Raw genomic sequence first — 21,903 nt, 5'->3', positions numbered from 1 at the left:
TTTTCAGGGAAAAATGTGTGTGTGAAAGTGCCTTTTTAAAATTTACTCTTAAGAACTGAGCTAATTTTTTTTTACACAGGGAACTCAATGCTTCTCCTGTAAGTCAGTGGGAGATGTTTCATTGGCTTCAGCAGAAGCGCTGTTGGGATCACATGAACTTTCTTTTTATAACTTTAATAATACATTTTTGCTGCAAATAAAATGTGCTTACAAGTGCTGTGGACTGTGAGAAATAAACCAGACTTGTATTTGGTTTAGTTTAGTTGCCAATTAACAATTCTTGAAATGAGCCCTCTTTTTTTCTCCACTTGGCTCTTCTGCTTATTCAGTGTTTGATTGCAGTGGTGCCTAGAGCTCAACCACATTGGGATCTCATTGTGCTAGCTGCTGTCATGCCTAGTGTATATGACCAACCCTCCCCCAAAGAGCTCATGGTGAAAAAGTGATTGGAGCTATAAATGATGTACAGGTTGAACTTTTCTTGTCTGGCATTCTCTGGTCTAGCTTCATATGTGGTCTAGCGTGCTTATAGTTATCTGGATGTCCACTTATCATGGGTGTGGCTAAGTTTCCTGCAGTCATGTAAAGTTTATTTATAGCCACCAGCCCTGGCTCTCAGTGTTCTGTGCTGTTTTTTAGCTCTAATTTACCCTTAAATGTCTTCTAAGGGCTCAGGAAGCAGCGGAAGTGTTGGTAATGCTGCTAGACAATATTGACCTCCCCATGTTTCTGCAAATTCTCTGGTTGGGCACCTGTCAGGTCCTGAGGGTGCTGGATCAGAGAGGTTCAATCTGTATTAGAAAAATTAGCTCGAGGTGCTAGAAGCAGTTGCTCCTTCCTTCAACCTTGGCTTCACTAGGGCTGCCCATGTGAAGTAAATTTACATGACTAACTGTTTGTAGGATTGGGTATTTTTTGTGTGCTATGGATACTAGAACAACTCCATTTCAATTATCTCTCCCACATCACTCAGGCAGCACTTACCTAACCCTGATGGCATGAGGAGTATTACTGTATACATGCATATACAGCAGTATGGTAGATTTGATAAACTTCTATCTAATCACTGGCAGTATGTACGGTAAAGAAACAAGTAGCATATACAAAACTGTACTCTTTTCCCTCCCCTTTATGACCCAACTTCACCATGTAGGATTTTCTTAATGTCAGCAGCTCCCTGCAGCCAAGAAAAAGACTACTTTCTGCCCTCATTCACAAATGGGGGGGGGGGAGGAGATCTGAACACTTGAGATGGGCTCTTGAAGTTGGCTTCAGTGATTAAGTTTTGTTTTCTTGTGGAAATGTTCCTTTCCTCTTGTGGGTATATTGGAAGAAATTAAAGCTCCTTCAGAGGAGTTTGGCTAGAAAGTGGGTGAGTGTGAATTGCCAAACCTATGAGACATCTGTTGGCATGTGAATGCAAACGTCAGTTTGTTCTGGGCTTTCTCTGTCTCTCTATTTCATTGACTCTAGCTGTCCTTTATTTGTCAATTTCCTATTCCATTTTTTGCTTTCTGACATGCAGTGTCTCGGGCGATATGCACAGTACTGCTTTGGTATAAGTTATGACAGTCAGGGGTATGAATAACTCTTTGCCCATCCTGAGCAGCGTATGTTACGCCAATCTAAGCTGTGGTGTGAACTGTGGTCAGCTATCTCCCTCCAGCACAGCTCCCTTTGCTTCATGGGGATGGAGTAATGGAATCGACAGGAGAAGTCTCTCCTGCCAGCTTAAAGCGTCTGTGCTAGTAACACTACAGTGATGCGCACTGCTGCAAGCCAGAGCTTAGAAGTGTTCAAATTATGTAGCACAAATCCTGCAGTGTCACCACAGGCACACTGTGCTCTGAATTTAACTCTGCTAAACATTGCTGCTAAACACTTCTGCAAAATTCAGTGGGAGTTTTGGCTGAGGAAGTCCTGATTCATGACTGCAGTCTTTGGATACAACACGCCGACAGGACAAGAACTGAATAGTGGTGTTTAGTGTATGGAAAGTTTCAGAGGGGTAGCTGTGTTACTTTGTAATAGAAAAAAATTGAAAAACAACAAATAGTTCTGCAGCAACTTAGAGGCTAACAAAAAGTGTAGCTGGTATCATAAGCTTTCATGGGCATAACCCACTTCTTCAGATGGAGTTTAAGGCATCCAAGTTCCAAATAAATAACAGAGAATGAGAAGGGATGGTAAGGGAAAGGAAAAGACAAAAAAATGGGAAAAGAATAGTCAATTAGAGTTTCCTTGCTAAATGAAGCTGATAGAGTTCTAAGTACTCTTAAGTACCTGCTGTTTGGCCTTTTATGTCATTAGGATGTGGAATGTAGTGGGTAATCCAGTTAAGGTCTTTGTTTAAGCCTCTATTGTAGGTATCAAACTATTGATGGTACATTAGTTTTATGAATCATATTGGTGCCTTTTCCTGGGTATAAAAAGACAAATTGGAATCCTCATAAAACAGTTAGTATTGTCCTAACCATACTCCCACTGAGTTCAAAGGGAGCAGATTTAGATCAACCCTGGGCATTTTTGAAAATCCCACCCAGAATTCTTAACTTTCTGCTTAATGAAGGTGAGGTGAGGTCATCACTGGGGGATTTTTGGAGCACTGAGAATTAAGTTATAGGTGATACTAGGATGGTTTTAAAAACACACACTCCTTCCTTAGCCACTTCAGTTCTAAGTGCAGAGGCGCTGTTAGCACTTTCACTCACAAGCCACTTAATTGGTGCCTGTTTAACCACAGACATGAAAAACCCCGGGCTCTTCATGCAAACTCTCATATGTGGGGCTTCCTGTAAAACACAGTGTCCTGAATTATGATATGTGGTGAAGGAGTTTGGCCTGCGGCATGTCTTGCCTGGCTAATTCAAACCACTTTGGGGGCTGGTTTGATGGTGCTTAACCCTTTTGTTTTATATACCCAGGTAAGCTGCATCACAGAGGCTTTGATAGCCATGCAAAAGTCACACTGTCGCTCAGCCCCAGGTGTTTCCTGAAGTGTGTGTTTCATCTGGGAGTCCCTGTGGCTTTTTGTGCTCACTCTGTTTTTCTTAGCCTGTCCTATTTCCTGTTTGCTAGGGAGTCCTGGAAGAGCAGCCTGTTCTGAACGGTGACAATGCCTACAATGCACACTTTGGGGAAAGCATGGCCTCCCTAGGAGATATTGATGATGATGGATACTCAGGTCAGTGCATTTCCATTCTGCCATGTTCTGTTTCTAACCAAATATGGGGATTTTTATTTTATTACAAGGACTTTACTTCAAATCCTATTTCACAGTAGAAGTGGAAACATTATCATTCTAATCCTCCTCAGAACATCTTTTAAATACATGGCCTGACTCACCACAGCATTACTCCTTTGGAAATTATCTCCTCTTTAGATTGGAGTAATGCTGTGGTGAACCATGTTCTAGGTGCCACTTTCTGGTAAAGATGTTTTTACTGATTAAACCAAACACGGGTAAAAATATCTCACTTGAACAAAGACATTAACTGGCTGTTGCATTATAAAGCCAGTCTCCCCTGCCTCTAAACTGCATTTTTACATCAAAAGCTAAGAAGGAGACACTTCCAGCCCACTTAAATTGCCTCATTAGCACTGGTCCTACAATTGACAGATATTACTCCCCCCACACCAGTTTTTAAATATCTTGGTTCTGTTATTTCCACTCCAGCTCATCATCCGATAAAGTGGGTTTTATCCATGAAACCTCATGATAGTAATATTTTTGTTAGTCTCTAAGGGTATGTCTAGACTACATGGCTCCGTCGACGCTTCATCATCAATGAAGCGGGAATTTAAACAATCCCTGCTTCATTAAAATAAAAATGGCCACCGCGCTGTGCCGACAGTCAGCTGATCCGGCACAGCGCGGCAGTCTAGACGCAGATCGGTTGACAAAGGAAACCTTTGTCGACTGCTTCCTTATGCCTCGTGAAACGAGGTTTACAGGAGCGGTCGACAAAAGTTTCCCTTGTCGACCGATTCACGTCTATACTGCCGCGCTGTGCCGGATCAGCTGATTGTCAGTACAGCACGGTGGCCATTTTTATTTTAATGAAGTGGGGATTGTTTAAATCCCTGCTTCATTAACTATGTCGGGTAAACTAGTTTACATGGCTCCGTCGATGGAGCCATGAAGTCTAGACATACCCTAAGGGCATGTCTACACTGGGAAATTATTTTGAAATAACTAAATTTGAAATAACTCCCGAAATAACTATTTTGAAATAAGCTTATTCTCCAAGGAAAGCAGGAGTTGTTATTTCAAAATAACCAGCCCCTTATTTCGATCTAGTGTGCTTGGTATTATGGACACTCTGATAGTTATTTCAAAATAAGGTAAGTTATTTCAGACCTAAAAGTGCTGCAGGACTACTTGTTGTACCCAACATGTGTGTAATTCCTATTGATTTCAATATGAGTAATACCTGGGTAACTTTGGCCAATCTTGGACATTTGGTCTGATTTCTTTGGTTTTTTTAAAAAACTCCATTATATGTGTCTTACTAATTACTCTTAGGTTTTCCCTAAATAAAAACAACACATCATCTTTTGTGCAATATTTGGCATCTTCTGTCTCAGGGCCATTCTCATATCAAAATCAAATATATCCCATTTATTGTTGTAACTGGGGCTTCTTATCAGAAGTTACATTTAACAGGTAGTTCTTACTGCCTCCTATTGTAAATTCTATTTATTGTCACTTGCCTACAATCCAGTCCCCTACAATCCAGTTTCTGTCATGGGCTGTCTTGTACAAGGACGCACACGGTGATAACAATAGGCGAGAATGGAGTGTTGACACCAGCAAGTTGGCTGCAGAGATTTCTGGTAGACTAAGGACTTCAAAAGGGTTTATCATGTGTGTCTGAATATACGTCCTCCCAGGCACTCAGCAGCCCTTTCATTTCCATATTTATTTGAAATTCAACCCACTTGATCTAACTTGACTTTGGAAACGTGGCATTTCAAACACAATTGTGACAGTGCAGAGTGGCTTGTGTTCCCTTTGCCAGTGGTGTCTTGCTGTGCAATGCTGATCCACCCTGCCTTGGTCAGATGAAAGGGCTGCCTTTTTGAGCAGGCTGATGGGTGCAAATACATTTGTATAGCTAAGAGACGTGCTTCTTATTAGATGCCAAAATATGTATACATTAAAAAGGAATTTCTTTACACAAGCTGTGCATTAAACTGGGCAACTGTTTGTAGCTAAGCTGACAAGAGTGATCCATGATCCTCCTTCTCATGATGAGTTTCAGCGTGGAACTAGGGGGCTTCTATTAAAGTATCACCTGGGAAGAGTGTACAGGGAAAGGGTTGTGATATTTTTTCAATTCACATTGTCTTACATATGCAGATGTTGCCATTGGGGCCCCAAAGGAGGATGACTACATAGGAGCGGTGTATATCTACCATGGCGACGCTGGTGGCATTGTTCTGCAGTACTCTATGGTAATTTGTCTGAGTCGCTCTGTCTGATCTTGCCAAATGTAGGGTAAAACATGGAGACACTCCTCATTGCACTGTGTGATTTGCTCTTCTTTTATAGCTGGTGTTTCTCTGTATGTGTAGTCTGCATCAATTCATACACCATATCTGAGTTTAGGTAGGAGCTGAGATTTCAATGTTGTGTTTTGCACATAGTTTATAATGACATTTGTCCCCTTCATCTCTGGCCATCCAAATAATTCCAGAACTGGTAAGTATGAGACACTCTTTTTGAACCATGTTTTAATACAGTTCTCAGATGTAGCTTCCTTTCCCATGGAGATGGAGCCTTGGAATACTATTGGAGCCTTGGTGCTATTTTGGAATATATTCAAAATAACGAGTGTTTTATTCTGGATTCTGTAAACCTTGTTGCACGAGGAATAAGGAAGATTCTGGAATAGCACTCTATTTTAAAATTTGGCACTGGGTAGACAATTTGCATAGCTCAAATTGTGCAGCTCAAGTCGTGTAGCTTATTTTGAGCTATGCGTGACTGTGTAGATGTACCCTCGGTATGGGGGTATTTCAGTGACAGCAGTCGTCAAAAAGGACAAACACAGGCAGACTTCTGTAGGGTGGGAGAAGCTTGGCACTGCTTTCTTTGCAGCAGGACCAGGCTGAGTGAGAAGGAAAAGATTCTAGGGACTCTTTCTGCAGAAACACACATGATTACTCTGAGGAAACACACACGACTACTCTGTGGAAACACACATAGCTCCTCCTCCCAGTAGGAGGTGTCAGGAAGGCTGTCTCAAGATTCTGCTTTACCAGACCACAGTGAAGTAAAAACTGCCTACCTATACCACATAGGCCCTGAAACATTGAATATAATTCCAGAGTAATTTAGTCTTTGCGGCGTGGGAATTAAGAAGATGATATCCCATTTATCCTATTAAACCATGCTCCTTAGTCTCCAATATTTGTCAAACAAGCTTTTGCAAAGACAGAATTTTTTTACCCCTCTATTTAGGCTGTTTGAAGGTCTGATTTAAATATTTTGGTTTGTTGTTGGGAGTTAGCCTCGTAAACCAATGTAAGCAGAGTAAAGGATTTAGTATATAATGGAGATCTTTAATAGACTGCAAGGGATTAATCCTTCTGCCTTTTATTATCTGTACGGTACGCATAAGGTTTTACAAAGAGAGTTGAAACTGATCTAGAATACTTCAGAAAGGTGATAATTTGTGGCGTATAGTTCATCTTTGCCCTTTCTTCTCAGCAGTAGTTGCTGCAAGTGGTGCTCTTCTCATTTGGTAGGAGGCTCTGGGCATCTAAGCTCCTGCATGTCTAGAATTGGAGATTGCTTTTTTTCTTTCGTGAGGGAAATTAGTGTGTTAAAAAGACAAATTGACAGTGCTGCAGATTGAAGCTCTTATCCCCCTCTTCAGTAAAGTTGACAAATGCAACATACTCACCCCTCGTTCCTGCCTGGCAGAGACCATTTCTAGAAGATTAAAGGAGACCTGCTGTGCTGTCTTGGTGCCCTTTCCTTCCTTGGCCTCTCATTTGAGATGGCCAAAAAGGATACCGATTGTGGCAGTACTTTTGCAGTGTATCCTGGTTCCTCTTCCACAGGGAATAGACCGAAGCCACTAATTCATTTCTGAGATTCCATCAAGCAGCCATTAAAAGCTTACAGTTTTTTTTCCTCCTTACCTACCTCGCCTGGGTTTGAACCTGTCACCTTGAGGTGAAAGGCTGCGTATCCTATTACCATGCCCCAAGCGATCCAGATGCCCTGGATTTCCTCTTTTAAACAAGCTCTGAGAGGAAGTGGCCCCTCATCATATAACTTTTCACCCTTTTTTATTCCCTTTTCTCCTTTAAATCATTATCTATATCTAGCCTCACTCGCCCTAAGTTTAGTGGTGGCTCAGAGCAAAAGCAGCTTAATTGGCTTGCAACATAACGCATGTGTTGAATAAATACTGTCTCACTAAGCTTCATGGCCTCCTGTTTTCATTCATGCCATTTAGAGGAAAACAGCATTATGCCTCTGTATTTATATCATAATAGCCTGCAGATGTCTGTGGGATATCTGTAGGCAGGATTTACCACCTTATTAGGGACCTCCCAAAAACTTAATCACATTCTATGATGTAAATGTAATGTGAGGGGCAGGTTTCTTCCAGTTGCCTAATGTTAACTGCCCTTGAGTAGCTCTGTTTGTTTTAAAGCATTGTTGCCTCTGATAGGATCACAGGCTCATTTTAAAGGACCTCTTCCGCTGATGTATTGATTTTGAATTTTCTGTTTCAATGAATTTCCTGTGTGACATTTTGGCTAGTATTAATGTTCTTGTAAGGGCTGGTCGAGGAAGTATTGTAGCCTGTAAAAGGCTGTGAAGCACCAGCAGCATCTCTGTAATAAGTCTTTTCCATCGAGCTTTCTGTGATCAGATCCCTTTTTGAACACAGTTCTTCTTTCTTTTGCATCAGACTGTAATACACAGGAGCCTGTGGCTTATCTGGCTGGGCTGGAAGATGAGGTTTTAATATCTTGATTCGCCCCAGATAAAACATTTACCAGTCTAATGATATAAGGAAAGTTCCTGTGTGTTAAGTGATTTTTAAGAAGTCCTCTGGGAAGACAGAAATGAGATAAGGTATCAGCTCTGGTACGAAATACTATATTATAGCTGATGAAAAACAGAATTTCCAATGGATATGGCCATGAATCTCCCCTGTTTTAACCTTGCACATACTGCCAAACTTTGTTAGAGTAAGTGGTTATATTGGATTTGATGTTTCAAATAAATTAACCATTATTTTTTAATGATGCTCTATATAACCCTCAATTACGTGAGTGCAGATGATGGAAAAGGTTATGTGGAATACAAAATTAGGCCCTATCTTCCTTAAAGAATATAGTTGATATGTTAATTTTGTGTGTATTTGTAATTTATGCATTATTTTAATCAACGCCAACATTTAACTCAATTCAAGACCAGAAAACACTTACTCACATAAGCATTCACGGGACTTACCCATATGAACAAGGTTTTTAGGATGATGGTTTGAAAAGGCAGGGTCTAAAAGTTCTGTGGCAGTTAAAAGGTGTCTCAGCATACATGAGAATCAGGCCCTGAGAAAAGAGCCATGTTGCTTCCTTTTGGTGATTCCATATTTATGCTACCTGTTGCAGAAACTTTCTGGACAAACTATAAACCCAATGCTGCGGATGTTTGGCCAATCCATATCAGGAGGCGTTGATATGGATGGAAATGGTTATCCAGGTATGTTTACTACAACTATAACAGTACAAAAAGAAGTAACTAAATATAGCACATGAACTAGTTCCCATATTGCTTACTACAGTTCCTTCAACTCGATAACAGGAAAGCTTTCGTAACGTATAGGTGTCTGTCTCTTCCCTCTCTCAATGAAAGCTGCTGACATGATTAGAGTATCTCGTAGAATCATAGAATACTAAAACTGAAAGGGACCTCAAGAGGTCATCAAATCCAGGTCCCTGCCCACACAGCAGGACCAAGCACCATTTAGATCAGGGTTGGGCAATAAAAAAGGCAGCCCACTGGGTTAGTCCATGGTGCGCCACTGCCAATATATTTATCTGAGCCTCAGTAGGTATTGGAGGATCACAGCTTTGGTTGGCCGTGAATTGCCGTTCGCGGCCATTGTGAGTGGCGGGAAGCATCATGGACCAGGACGCCACTTCCTGTTGCTTGCATTGGCTGCAAACAGCAATTCACAGCCAACCAGAGCTGCGATCCTCCGATACCTGTGGAGACAACGGTAAACATGGAGGTGGGGCCTGCCAGGGACTAACCCTGTGGACTGGATCTGGCCCATGGGCCGGAATTCGCCCACTCCGATCCTGATCATCCCTGATAGATGTCTATTTAACCTTAAATATCTTCAGTGACAGAAATTCCACAACCTCCCTAAGTAATTTATTCCGGTGTTTAACCGCCCTTGACAGGAAGTTTTTCATAATGTCGAACCTAAACCTCTCTTCTGCAGTCATTGCTTCTTGTCCTAATATCAGAGGTCAAAGAAAACAATTTTTCTCCCACTTCCTTATAACATCTTTTTCGGTACTTGAAAACTACTATCATGTTCCCCCTCAGTCTTCTCTTTTCTCAACTAAATAAACCCAATTCTTTCAGTCTTCCCTCATAGGTCATGTTTTCCTGACCTTTAATCATTTTTGTTAATCTTCTCTGGACCTTCTTCTAATTCTCTACTTCTTTCCTGAAACAGACACCTGAAGTTCAGTTGTCTGGGTTTAGAATCTCTGGCAGAGGACTGAGAAACAAAGTTGAGAATTTTAACTTCCTAGGAAGGTTGTTACTTTCTAGAGGGTGATTTCTGTTAATGGAAAACAGTTGAGGTGATCTGATGATGATACAAACAAATAGAACTGGATTGACCTGTGGAAGCCAATTCTCAGTGCCAGTGCAGGCAAAACAAACATAGTGATGCTTTGATTGGCAGAACTAAGTTGGGAATGGAGAAAAATGGTATTTATTAAAACATATTTTATTGCTGAAAAAGGAGATTACATGGATTTGGTTTCTGTGTCCTTCAAAATCCATTGTTACAGTAAAAATTATGAAACTTTGTTTTCAGATATGACCATTGGGGCCTTCATGTCTGACAATGTGATACTTCTAAGGTGAGACCAAATACTTCCTCCTTTATTATGTTTTTTGGGTTCCTGTTTATTGGCTATGTGCTTTCTCAGTCTTCCTTCAATAGTTTTTATTATCTCTTAATTATGATCAGAAGAAACAAGTTAGATTATTTTGTATACTGTATCCAATAGGGGTGGATGGCACCTTACAAAATAAGTAAAATATCTTTTAAACCCCAAAGAATTTATTATCTAATTTAGAGACACAACAAGGGATGTCATATAAGGGGATGAGTGTTTGGGAAGGTTGGGGTATAGAAGTAAAACACTGAGATATGCTTTTGTTACATGCACATACCAGTGATTCCTTTTTGGAAAGATAAGTTGTTTAAAATAGTTACATTAATTTGTGCGGACTTTTGTTTTTAGACATAAAATGGGGCAAGAGGGCAGCAGTGGATGGTGTGTGAATGTAGCTTAGTACAGGCAGTCCCTGGGTTACGTACAAGATAGGGATATAGGTTTGTTCTTAAGTTGAATTTGTATGTAAGTCGGAACTGGCTCCAGATTCAGCTGCTGGTGAAACTGATCAGCTGCTGACTACAGGAAGCCCTAGGCAGAGTTGCTCTGCCCCCAGCTTCCTGGAATCAGCCGCTGATCAGTTTCAACAGCGACTGAATCTGGACTCCTGGGACAGAACAGCTGGGGCACTGCCGGGTAGGTCCCCGCAGGACCAACCCGGCAGCACCCCAGCTGCTCTACCCCAGGCGTCCTGCAACAAAAGCCTGGTCTGCTGGGGGGGGAGGGGGGGCGCACTAGCTGCGCCCTCTCCCTCCCCAGCAAACCAGGGAGACCCAAGCAAAGCCGCGGAGGCGCAGAGGTCCCGCCGCCTCTGCGGCTTTGCTCCTGTCTCCGTGCTGTGCTGGGGGAGTCCCCCCCAGCACAGCAGGGAGACCCGAGCAAAGCCGCACAGGCGGCGGGGTCCCCCGCCTCTGGGGCTTTGCTCCGGGGCAAAGGAGCAAAGCCGCATGGGCAGCGGGGTCCCGCCGCTTGTGCGGCTTTGCTCGGGTCTCCCTGCTGTGCTGGGGAGTCCCCACCAGCACACCAGGGAGACCCGGAGCAGCTTTTCTCGCCCCGGAGGACGCGGTGGCGGGACTGCTGCACTCTAGGTGGTCCCGCCGCCTGCGAGCTCCAGGGCGAGAAAAGCCCCGTTCGCAAGTGCGGATCCGACATAAGTCGGATCCGCATAAGTTGGGGACTACCTGTGTTGGAAGATTAGAGTGCAAAAAGTGAATCTTCATGGAGAGCGAGGCTACAATACATGCAGGCTCTGGACAGTTATTTTGTGGCATGCAGTGGCATGAAATTGTTTGTTGATGGTAGAGACTGCGGAAAGCTACAAGATATGACAGACTGGAACAGTGAAGGGGATGTAGCAGGGCCAGTACTAAGGTTTAGGCGTAGCAGAGCTTTGAAAGCAAAGATGAGTCATTTGAACTTTATGTGGCAGGAGGCTGCAAGTCACTGCTAGGACAAGGAGGGTGCTGACACAGTCAGAGGCAAGTGAAGATGTGGGGGTTTTTTCCCTGCATTTTGTTGGGTAGACTTTGAGGGGCACTAGGTGAATATCAGGCTGACACAAAGGAAGAGGGAAGTGGTTGTAGTTAGAATGAGAGATGGGTAAAGCTCATGTTTGATAACTAGTGGTAGAATCATGTTGTTTGCTGCTAATATAAGTTTCTACCAAATCTCTAAATATGGAACATGACACCTATAACACATCACTGGAAAAGAAATTAAGAGGCAAGAGATTAGATTGCTTATTAGGTTAGATTTGTTCTACTTGGAACTGCTGTGGGAACTCTGTACAGGGTATGTCTACACTACCACCCTAGTTCGAACTAGGGTGGTTAATGTAGGCAACCGGAGTTGCAAATGAAGCCCGGGATTTGAATTTCCTGGGCTTCATTTGCATGTTGCCGGGTGCCGCCATTTTTAAATGTCCGCTAGTTCGGACTCCGTGCCCGCAGCTACATGCGGCATGAACTAGGTAGTTCGGATTAGGCTTCCTATTCCGAACTACCGGTACACCTCGTTCCTCCGGCTTATTTTCCGGAGAATCGCATCTAGACTGGCGCTTTTCTCCGGCTTATCCCCAAGCTGGAAAAAAGCGGAAGCATGTAAAGTATATTTAAATCCCCCGCGGATTTGCAATTCCGACTGGTCTAATCTGCATCCCTTTTCTGGAAAAGGGGTGCAGTGTAGACACAGCCAGCCCGTATGACCCTGCGCCACTCAACTGAGCTTACATTTCTGTTTCCCCATCTATAGATGGGGTTCATGATACTTACATACAGTACCTCACAGGAATATAGTACAGCTGAATGAATTTTTTGCAAAGTACTTTAACTTCCTCAGATGAAAGGCACCCTTTTAAGAGTGAAGTGTAGTTTTTATTTTTATGCTGATTTATATTTTGGGCGGTTTTTGCCAATAACTACATTCTGAATAAACACTCTAATGTTTACTAACACAACAGTGGCAAGAACTAGATGGAACAATCAATTGAAGCTTTTGTGGAATGGTCATTTTAATATAATAAATATGGGGCTAGGGAAATAATTAAGAATTGTGGAATGACTCTATCTCCCTTTGTATCCTGTTAGATACAGGAAAGACCTACTTTTTGTTCCCATTGAACTCAGCACTAAAGCCCCTGTTGACTTCATGGTGCTGGTGTACTGCATTCTTTGAGAAACATTAACATTGTGTTGTTACTCAGACAAACAGAGGAGGCCAGCACGTTTTCCATCAAATGGTGTGAAACATCAGCAGATGGAGTCTCTGAGTTCTGATCCTTAAAATAGCTTGAAAAGGAAATAAAGGTGCAAACTCTTATGCTGCTTTAGTGGTTGTGTGAAAAGAGAAACTGGCTATAAGAACACGTGGGCCTAGAAGCAGGGGCTGCAGTTTTTAAGGCAGGTGCCATTTTCTTGTCACCATAACAGGTCTGGGTATGGGCACCTTCACGAGGAACTGAGAGACTAAGCTCTGCAGGAAGTTCTGCCTTTTGTGGCATATGGAACAGCCCTCTGTGATTCTGTTGATTGGCTGGCCCTCCACATATATATATACCATTTCAGGCAGTTGACTGAACAATGTGGACTTCTAGCATGCCTTTGCATTACATGCCATTTGCTGCTCCTGGCTGCATTTTGTCTTAATCCCAGACTCCTGGCTTTTGGCCTAGGTGGGGTCCCAAGCCTGATCTTGGTTTACTGTCTCTGGTTTAAGACCATTGCTGACTTTGGTGAAAGATGCTGGCAAGGCCTATCCCCAATTCTTGCCTCACATTCTCTATTTGGTAACAGACTCTCTATTTGTAGTTTTAATCTGGCTTGGCCCCACATTGATCTCTGACCTTGAATCCTGATCCGGAACAGCTCAGCCCATGCCCATAGGCCACCCACAACCCAGTCCTGACGGTGGAAGGTTCCCCGTGGAATCACCAAGAAAATACACAGCAGTGTAGCAACCTGAATTCAATCACTACATTGATGCCTGTTTATTTCTTTAGAGCTTAGTGTATTATGGACTAATCATGTGTCTAGGCTAATTAATTGCAGCTACTGCCAGTCAGGGAGTATGTTGTGCTTACTGTTCGGATTCAGATTAGGGTAAAGGAAAAGGCTTTCTCTCTCCCTCTCCCCACACCCAGTTGTTCTAGTAAAGACTTTTGTCCAAAAACAATATATGTCTTGCCAAATGAAATTAAAAAGCTTTTGAGGAAGCCACTTTGATTTGGGGCTGATGATGGTGCCTGTGTGTGTGCATTGCAACTTGATATATACCCATTAACTAGGCTAATTTTAAGGACATCATGCCATGCACAGCTTGCAAAATAGGGCATTTAGGTAAAATATACAAGTTACTCCCTGGAGGATTCTGCCTAACCGCATGCCTGTAGAAAACACCCCCTCTCCTGCAGAATTCCTATGTTTCCCTGCAGAAAAAAGGGGAATGTGGGGGGTGGGTGGGAGGGGAAGAGGCTGTGGATATGGGGGTGGGATATGGCCTGGGGAGGGGAATGTGGGAATGAGGGGGATGGAGAAAAATAGGTGAATCATGGAGTGGGAGCCCAGCATTAGAAGCCGTTTCAGCAGCAGCAGGGGCTCCCCCTGTTAAGCAGGCCCATTGAGAACCCCCACCCTGACAAGCCCTACCCCTTATACCTGGATCCCTCTGAGTCCCCGACATCCAGACAGCACCCTGCTGATCCCCAAGCAGCTGCATCTAGACCTCTATCCCATCAAGCCCCATTCTCCCAGCATCCAGACCTTCCCTCTGAGCTCCCCCCACCCTGACACTCCCACTGAGCCCCCATCTCTCCACACCCAGACACCCCCTTGCTGAACCTAACCACTTTCACCTGGATGCCCCGTATGAGCCCCACTGCCTCTGCACCCGGAACCCCCAGGGAACTCCTATGAATCTCTATCTCTCACTGAGACAGACCCCTCTCACCCCACACCCCACTCCCTCCACACTTGGATCCTGCTGGGCTGGGCCTGCCCACCAACACTAGGTAGCGGTGTTTGTGGGGGAGGGGTGTTTGTGGGACAGGCCCAGCCCTTGCCGATTCAGGTCCTGGTACTGAGGAAGGTGGAAGCTTCAGGGTAATCTCCCACCTCAGTGCAGCTTATGGCCGGTACTCCCCACTGCCATACTGGAGACACATTTATTTATTGACAAATACGATTTTCAGTATTTTAAAATACAGTGTGCATCATTTTAAATTGTTTTTGGCTCAAAATCCCCATAGGAGTAACATGTTAATCTACTTTACCCCTTCCCAAGCATCTGAGTGCAGGCACTTCCATGATGTGAAATGATCCCGGAAGTTTGCTCTTTTCTCCTTTTTCTCTTTACTTTCTTCTTCTTCTATCATCTTCTTCTTCTGTCATCTTTTCCATTGTTCATTTCAGATACTATGTGGAGAGATGGAGTTACCATCAAAGACTGGGGTTGATCTTGATCTAATTGATAAGTTCCTATAACCTCTACCACATACCACAGCCCCCAAATGTAAATGGCTTATAGAGGGAGACTTAATGCAGTCAGCTCTATGCACTGCACTCTTGAGCCCACCTCAGAACTGAATCTGCTGTTCACTGCACATTTTTGGAGTGTGTGGGAGGTTTATTATTTGAGCTATCTTTGGAATAATGTATTTATACTTAAGATCTGCAGAACTGAAAACTCTTAAGAATAACAGTTTGTGCGTGCTTGGGCTAAGATCCTGCATTGAGATTGGTTCTCATGGCAGAAATGGGTCCTTGATTTCTTAACCATTTGCTCCAAGCCATCTGCACTTACTGTGTCATGTGGCACAGACAACCAATACCTCGCCCTAACGGTGCTGTGATTGTGATGTGACTCTGGCTGTCCTCTTCTTTCACCTGAAATAACTGTAGGAACAGCCCAGGTCATAAGCTGCAGAAGTGGAAAGCTGTCATTTATAACACACAGGAGGACCTGTCAGGATTTAATTTGATGAAGTCAAAGGAGTACTGTAAATTGTCAGTGCATGATATGGGGGAATTAGCTGAATATTTCCATGTCTAAAATGATGTGAGCGTAATACGCCTAATGGATCTGGCACCACTATGAAAAATTACCTTGCCTTTGTTTTTCCTAGTTTAGCTTAATGGCTACTGCTGCAAAAGCATTATACGGAGCATTAGTCGTCTCTTACCCGTTCCTCATCACCCTAGGCCTTTTTTCTCTGAGGTCATTGTCTGCCATCTCTAATGCACTAATCTCATTACCCTCCCCACGCATCATGAAGTCTCTATACACCTTTGACTAGAGATTATTTATTATTGGTCACATCTGGTCCTTCATGATATGCTCCAATATTAAGAGTACAGTTTATTAATATAAATCTGATATTGTTGTCTTCCATCTGCCATGGATATAGTAGGAAATGGGTTTCCTTCACTGGCTGAATGAAGTGCTAGAAGAGTGCCAAATCTGTTCTAAGTTTCACAATGTTGTTTCTTAACATCTATTTGATACTAAGTATTCACCAATTCTGCTTTGTTTTCAGCTGGTTGAGAAAGAACCCTCTGAAGTCAAACTAAATTGTGCTTCTTCATTGATCTCCAGGTCTAGACCTGTCATTACAATGGATATCTCCATTTTCCTGCCTGTTTCCATCAATATCACAGCTCCCCAGTGCCACGATGGCTTGCAGCAGGTGAACTGCCTCAATGTCACAGTTTGCTTTCGTTTCAATGGCAAACATGTTCCAGGAGAAATAGGTAATGTGCATCCATAATCCGGTTCTCGTGTCCATATTGAACGCTCGAGTGGCTGGGTTTTAGTGATATGTGAGGTGTGTTTACAGCAGGGATAGGCAGTAAGTGGCTCACAGGAATGGAGAGCCACGGCCAACGGGAGCTGCGAATGGCCATACCTGTGGATGTGCAGGTAAATAAAGTGTCTAGCAGCTCACCAGGGGGCTAAGCCTGGCTAACTGCATCCAGCTCCTGGGTCGCTTATTTCCTGCCCCTGGATTCCTCAGTTTAATTGCTGACACCACATGCTGTTTTGGGCAAATGATTTACTGTGCCTCAGCTTATCCATCCATGCAATGGGTATAAAACATATTTTTAAGTATCTTTAATATTTATAAAGATCTTTGAGGATCTTGGATTAAAGGAACTCTGTAAGTTCAAAGAAGTATTATGACCATGTTGAAATATTACATTATCTATTATGTTATAGGCACATGTAATGCTTACATAAGTATATGTATTTGCCTTTATGTATACTTGTTCATATATATATGAATTGTGTATTCATGCATGACATGTGAATATTTGTTTGTGCAGGTCTGTCATACACATAAAACAATGGTCTGGTATAAAGTTTGGAGTCAATCATTCCATTTTGGCACAGTGCAGCACCAGAAGTAAAGTAGAGCTGCACTTTTATAGGGGTGTAGCATATTTCCCTCCATGCCTGGCCAACAAGGAGAGTGGCATGCCATTGGTTCCACCTTTTTCCTGCCCCCTTGGCATGCCAAGGGTTTAATTAGGGGTAGTGTCTATGCTACCCTGACTAGAGAATGAAATTCTTCTTGAACCTTATGTGGGCCATACAATAGGCAGACATACTCTTTATTCCCTCCTCTTTACTTAGCTGTACCTAAGTAACAGCTTCTAGCCTTTAAGACTAGTCAGGATCTATCCCATTATTGCCTGAGTCTGGGATAGTGAAACTCCTCAAAGACAACAAAATTGCTCAAAGTTGAATCCCTTTGGGGTTCTTAGACATGTACACATTCTCAGACAGGATATCTGTGGCTGTCCCTTTGCCTTGCTTAGGAGTTCTTGCAAAATCCCACAGATGAACATGCAATTCAGCAAAGCACTTCTTTCCAGAGGAGAGCTATTTATCACTGGTTCATCCAAAAATGTTAATTCCCATCTCTGTTTTAAGGTAAACATTTCTAAAGGGCCTAAGTCTCATTTTCAAAAGTGACTGTAAGCACTGGGTATCTTACATTTCATTGGCTTCTAGGCTTTCTTAGCCTTCTAAGTGCCAAAGATCACTTTTGAAAACGGCAACTTCGGCCTTTTTGAAAAATTTTACCCTTACTCTGATTTCATATAGCTGTAGTGGGTGTTAAGGAACAATCTTTCCTTCCTTATTCAAGCGCATTCTCATGTTTCTGGAGAGAACTGATCTTCTTGAAGCACACTACAGATGAGAGCCAGTTTAATTACATTGAATTATGATACAAATCATACTCTTTTGTAACTTACTGCCGTTAAAAGAACATTTGAATGTTTTTTGGCAAATGTTACTTACCCCCTAGTAAAGAATTCTTTGTTAAGTAGATAATTATATAACTCTCAAACATTATCTTTTCATACAATGCATCTAATCAAAGCAATTTGTTAGAAAAACATAGCCAGCATTATCTAACTCTGTAAAAATTTATTGGGATATAATTTGGACACTGTGCCTCAAATAAGTGTTTAATCTGAATTACACAAAATAATGCATTTTACTTCTAACAGGTTGCCTAGTAACAATATTGGGGGGGGGGGTTGGGGTAGTGTGACACCTCTCACATAACTGGTTAACTCTTTGGGAATGGGATAATTAATGCCAACAACTGCTTCAGCTATATATATATTTAGATTCAAATGTCTTTCAACCCCAATTATGCATTAGAACATATTTAGGGGAGATTAGTTAATACGTACAGTACCTAACACAGTCGAGCCCTGATCTGTAACTAATATTTCTAAGCACTATGTTTATACAGATAGGAAATAATTATCACATGTATCAGAGTCTCTTGGCCAATGTTTTCAAAATGGGCAAATGATGATGGGGTGTCTTATTTTTACATGTTGTCAGGATCAATTTTACATTCTGTCAAGATCCATTGGTACCCTAGATGTTACATTAAAGCCGAATGCCTGTAGCCAATCCTGTGATAAACTACCTAAAGGGTTTATCAGCTAGGAAAAAAGTAAGTTATTTACAGGTAAAAGCAAACAAATATAGACACATGCAAATGAGTTACCATCTCTGATTCCTACAGGTGACAGAGCTATGGTAATCTGTCAATTCAAAAATAGCTTTCAGGGCAGACCCAGGGGAGTAACACCTGGGGATCTCTGAGTTCATTCAATGTTCCTGGCTCTGTCAATTCAAACAGCGAAGAAAGGAAAAAATCTTCATGGCAACAATTTTTATTTCCCCCTTCTAGCATTCAAATCAATGGGGCAAGGCCTGCATGTACTTCTCCATGGATGGATAGAACAAAGGATGTGAATGGGTAAAATGTGATGCTGACGGTAACTGGTTAACCCGTGCCTGGGAAAAGCCCCCTGCCTGTGGCCCGCCATGGTTGGACAGCTGTTCCAGCCCCGCCAGGTCCACTGCAGGTTAGGCTGGCAGCAACAGCTCCACAGGGTCGGCAGACCCAGGAGTGGCAGCTCCCTTGCCAGCAGCCATGTGGGACATGGGATGGGGGCAGCTCCAGCTGGGCTGGAACAGCTTCCTGCTTGCAGCTCCCATTTAATCGGTTAATCCATTAAACGTAATGTTTAACTGGTTAACTGATCAAATGGGATTTTACATCCCTAGATGGGACAATTAACAAAGTTTTTTTTCTTATAGCCTGCTTACTTAGTGGTAGTTCTCCAGAGTAGGTGGGAGTGATTTCCGGTGCTTGGTTTCATGAATTCAGAACAAATATTTTCAAAGTTTAAAAGTCTCAGAGTGGTAGCTGTGTTAGTCTGTTACTGAAATAAATTAAAAAAACAATGAATGGTCCTACAGCACTTTAGAGACCAAAAAAAAAAAATGTAGATGGTATCATGAGCTTTTGTGGGCACAATCCACTTATTCAGATGAACTCCATTCATCTGAAGAAGTGGGTTGTACCCACAAAAGCTCATGATACCATTTTCAAACTTATAAAGCAAAGCTTGCATATTTCTGTTTAGCATGGAATACAAATGTTACAAGTGAGATGAATACCTGCAATAGTTTACAAGCATTTCATAGTGTAAATACTAAATGCATTCTTGTAAGACTAAAACCTATTTTGAATAAAGCTAACAATATATGAGGTAGTTTGATTTCCAGCTATGAGTTTGTCAGATTTTAGTTAATGCTCATGTCTTTACCAGCATCACATCTGCATGTAAGTTTTACAAGTTTGTACTGAACATACTGGCACTATCCTGTTCTTTCTATTATAAACCCCTATCTGAAATGTTTATTTTCATGTATTACTATTTAATTCAGTGACCCATTAAGAAAATCTATCTTCAGCTTAATTGGGTTGCTCCAACAAATTCTAAATAGGGGCCTTTTTCTCCCAATTTTTTTCCAGCACTAGCTGCAGTACTGCTAGTACTTTCACAGATACTTGCAGACCAGTGTTTATTTCCACAATGTACACTGTCATTCGCAAAGTACTAATCCCATCCATTTTATGAGCACTTTGTGCAAACTGAAATATTCAGCATCTTTTTTTCAGATGAAATAGTTAGGCCTGAGTTAGAGGCACAGGACAGTGAAATGTGTTGCTTTGCACTGTGTGCCAGTCATTGTCCGACCTTCATCTTTGCTGCAGCTGGGCTAGAAGGCAGGGTGGCTGCTTGTATTTCATATCCAGACAGAGCAATATCTCACAGGGTGTTGGATGTGTCTGAAATTTTTTTTTTTTTTTAGTTATTTATTTCCATCAATCCCAGTATTTGCCCTGGGCTGTTGCTTGCTTTCCTGGTTGTGACCAGAAAGCTGATTCAGGCATGGCTTTGGAGTTCAATCTTCCCAGGGCATTCTAGGGCCTCCATTTTTGCCGTGTAGTTCTGAGAGATCACTCATTTGATAATACAGGTTGAACCTCTCTTGTCTGGCACTTTCTGGTCTAGCAACAGCCATGATCCAGCATGATTTTAGTTAGCTAAATGTCCACTTATGGATGTAGCCAAGTTTCCCATGGTCCCATAAAGTTTGTTTTCTGACGCCAGGACTGGCTCTTGGTGTTCTGTGCTGTTATTTAGCCCTAATTTACCCCCAAAAAATCTTCTAAAGGCCCAGTAAGCAGTGGAAGTGTGGGTAATGCTGCTAGACAATATTGACTTTCCATGGTTTGGCAAATTCTCTGGCCTGGCACCAGTCAGGTCCCAATAGTGCCAGACTAGAGAGGTTCAGTGTGTCACTAACTTTGCTGTGCATATTCCCTAGATGACAGCGAAAGGGAACAGTTTTCTTTGGGAACCATACATTTCCATGACTTGCAAAAACAGGGAGGAGCGTAAAGAATTGACAGATAATACTGGATTTCCCTTCTTGTGCTTTGTCTTGTCTAGCCTAGAAAAAAAGTTTGAGTTTAGTGTAGACTTCCCTAGGCAAGACCTAACAACCTACCTCTATGTGATAATATTGCCCGAGGTGTGAAAAATGCACATTCTGGAGTGAGGTTGTTCTGCCATCCTGATTCCTGGTGTAGAAAGTGCTGTGTTAATGAGAGGTGCATAACTATGTTGTAGTGTTTTAAGTGAAGACAAGTCCCTAGTATAAGCTATACGACTATATATACCTAGTATAAGCTAGTTAAGCCTGACCCTTGAAACTATGTTTTTTAGTGTGACAGGGTAACAGCTACAGCTTGATGTTACCACGTTGAGTTGCAGCTTAGGCTGTAATACCATTCCTGGTCAGGGTGTGGCCTTTACCAGTGCATTGCACCCATGTGAGAACCCAGTATCTTGTCAGCATGCTTCCAAACCATACCGCTCTCCTCGCTGAAGGCCCAGAACAGGAAAATGGAGTCTGCTTGGCTGTCCCATATTTCAGGACACTTTGTGACTTGCCTAGTCACTGGCAAATGAAAGGATACTTGCTATGCTCAGAGACAGGATAATTTCTTTATACAGAGGGAAAAACCCAAGCTACAATTTAATTAAGAAAAATGCTTTTGTGTGAATTGGGTGATTTTCAGTGTTTATAAAAATGGTAGATGATTGGACTGACTCAAATTTGTCATTGTGTTTGTAGATACTGTGGAACCTTCTCTGCACAGCTCAGTCAATGTACTTGACTTCTGCTCTGCATCACCCCATTCTTGTCCACTGTTAGGGTGCATCTACGCAGCAGGGCTTAATTTGAAATAAGCTACGCAAACTGAGCTACTTCAGTTGCGTTGCTTATTTTGAAATAGGGAGCATCTACACAGCACTTATTTTGCAATAGAGCTTTCTTCCTCTGACT

The 21,903-nt window shown here is 42.4% G+C and overlaps 1 protein-coding gene across 2 annotated transcripts in view; it reads left to right on the top strand.

Annotated features, from left to right (window-relative positions):
* ITGA9 (integrin subunit alpha 9) overlaps nucleotides 1-21,903 on the top strand; it is a 332,993-nt gene that overhangs the window by 60,738 nt on the left and 250,352 nt on the right. For both annotated transcript variants that reach the window (XM_006124025.4, XM_075921785.1), the window contains exons 10-14: nucleotides 3,079-3,184; nucleotides 5,363-5,457; nucleotides 8,641-8,731; nucleotides 10,089-10,134; nucleotides 16,261-16,415. In XM_006124025.4, coding sequence (XP_006124087.1) covers nucleotides 3,079-3,184; nucleotides 5,363-5,457; nucleotides 8,641-8,731; nucleotides 10,089-10,134; nucleotides 16,261-16,415 — 493 coding nt within the window. The remainder of the gene's footprint in view (nucleotides 1-3,078; nucleotides 3,185-5,362; nucleotides 5,458-8,640; nucleotides 8,732-10,088; nucleotides 10,135-16,260; nucleotides 16,416-21,903) is intronic.

This window comes from Pelodiscus sinensis, chromosome 2 (genome assembly GCF_049634645.1).
Source record: "Pelodiscus sinensis isolate JC-2024 chromosome 2, ASM4963464v1, whole genome shotgun sequence".
NCBI lineage: Eukaryota > Metazoa > Chordata > Testudines > Trionychidae > Pelodiscus > Pelodiscus sinensis.
This window is presented reverse-complemented; position numbering and strand designations above follow the sequence as displayed.